This window comes from Neovison vison, chromosome 8 (assembly GCF_020171115.1).
Source record: "Neovison vison isolate M4711 chromosome 8, ASM_NN_V1, whole genome shotgun sequence".
Lineage (NCBI taxonomy): Eukaryota > Metazoa > Chordata > Mammalia > Carnivora > Mustelidae > Neogale > Neogale vison.
The window spans coordinates 54,500,001-54,501,718 of NC_058098.1; the positions used below are offsets into that span (position 1 = coordinate 54,500,001).

Below are 1,718 nucleotides of genomic sequence, written 5' to 3' on the forward strand. Positions count from 1 at the left end.
TTGGGAATATGATTTAGAAGAAGCACAAAAAAAATTCAGGGTATTATGCCCCAGACCTATACTAATCCAGGAAGGTGTCAGGTTAGAGCCATTCATTTAGTTTCAGGGGGGAGGGGAGGTAATCTGATTCAAAACAACAAAAGAATTGGGTCCTTGCATAATTAAAAGTAATATCTGTTTCCTGACCCTCATCAATTAAAAAATGAACTAACAATTTGCTCAGAAACCCCAACTTAAAAAATATTAATTTTGTCTTTATAAATAGCAAATTACTATTTGCTAGGACAAATATAAATATGGCTGTCAAAATTCTTCTAGCCCAATGAGGAAAAGAGGACTCTAGCTTTGAGAACTCTGACTGGATTTTAAAATCTACCGTGAAAAGACCCTCAGAACTTCACTTGAATGGTATGGAAGCTCTACCTTTTCCTCCTCAGAGAAAAGAATTTTAAAATTAGCATTACTATCAGAAGCCCTGAGAAGCAGCCAGAGAGCCTTTGAAATGTCTTAGGCCCAGAAGCCTGTTTCTTGTGTCCGGGTGCTGCCAGTCTCCCAGTGACTGGAAATGCCCGCCTGGCTTGTTCCTGGGGCGCAGGTGAGGGACAGAGTGGACCAAGAGCAGAAACTTCTAGGCCAAATGGCTGTTCTGGTGCTGATGAGCAAGCCTCCAGCTCTCCCTTCACTGAAGTGCCTCACAATTCATAGAGGTCACAAATGCAGTCTGGCTATTTATGAAAAAGCACCCTGCCCTCCTCCTTTCCCCTACCGAAGGAAAGATCATAGTTCTATCTTGCCAATGCCACTGAGAACTACTTTGCATTGCTTTTTTGCGATTTATTTACCGGAACAATATATTCAAGTAAGAAATCTTCATTATACTCAATATTAAAAACTACTGGTAAAAAAAAAATCCTAATCTGAGTCTCCTTACCCTTTTTGTTCTATGATTGTTTTCAGTTGAAAAAGGAAAACCAGGACGTCTATGAAGAAAACCTTCATTACCCACTTCTGCTTATTTTAACCAAAAATGGATAGAAGATTAAGCTGCTCAAAAGACGAAACCACCAAGTGCACAGGGCGTATTTTCACAAAAACAGAAACCTGTGATGGGTATGCTATGCAGCAAGCCGTTGGCTCCCTGAGATCTGTGAGCCCCCACCATCTCTGCCACATTCCACATGTGGGCTGTGGGGTCCACCTGTCCTCACTCACATCATTCCCCAGCCCTCCTGGACTCTCTTTTTTCATCTGCTCTTCTTGGACCAAACCTTTGTTTGTCTTTAAATATCCACAAAACAGCCTGAGATTTGAATCGGACTTAGGAGAAAGCTGAATCTTTTTCTTCCTAATTGAGACAGAATTTCTTTTGGTGATTCCCACCCGCACCCCCCTTTTAAAAAAGGATCTTGGTCTTTGTTCTGTTTTGGTGATGGTACTTTTTAATCTGTAAACACAGCAAACCTCATGATTCTTTCCTGATTAAGAAAATAAATAAATAAAGCATATCTTTCTCACCTCCCTCAAATTAATTGTATTAAATCTGCCATCCTTTTTTGCTGTCCCTCTCACTCATTCTCTTTCTCCTTTTAAACAGGATGTTTTTTTCCCTATGGATGTATAAGAAATGACTACATCAGCCCAAAGCCTCATAAACTGACCGTTTGTCCTCTGGACACAATAGCGTGGCCAGCCCTCTGCTCCTCCTCTCCAATTATGTG

At 40.8% G+C, this 1,718-nt stretch overlaps 1 protein-coding gene across 4 annotated transcripts in view; it reads left to right on the forward strand.

Moving 5' to 3' along the window:
• CAMKMT (calmodulin-lysine N-methyltransferase) overlaps window positions 1-1,514 on the forward strand; it is a 371,863-nt gene extending 370,349 nt beyond the window's left edge. For all 4 annotated transcript variants that reach the window (XM_044263631.1, XM_044263630.1, XM_044263629.1 and 1 more), the window contains one exon: window positions 958-1,514. In XM_044263631.1, coding sequence (XP_044119566.1) covers window positions 958-1,035 — 78 coding nt within the window. In that variant the 3' untranslated portion in view covers window positions 1,036-1,514. The remainder of the gene's footprint in view (window positions 1-957) is intronic.
• Window positions 1,515-1,718: the final 204 nt, after the last annotated feature.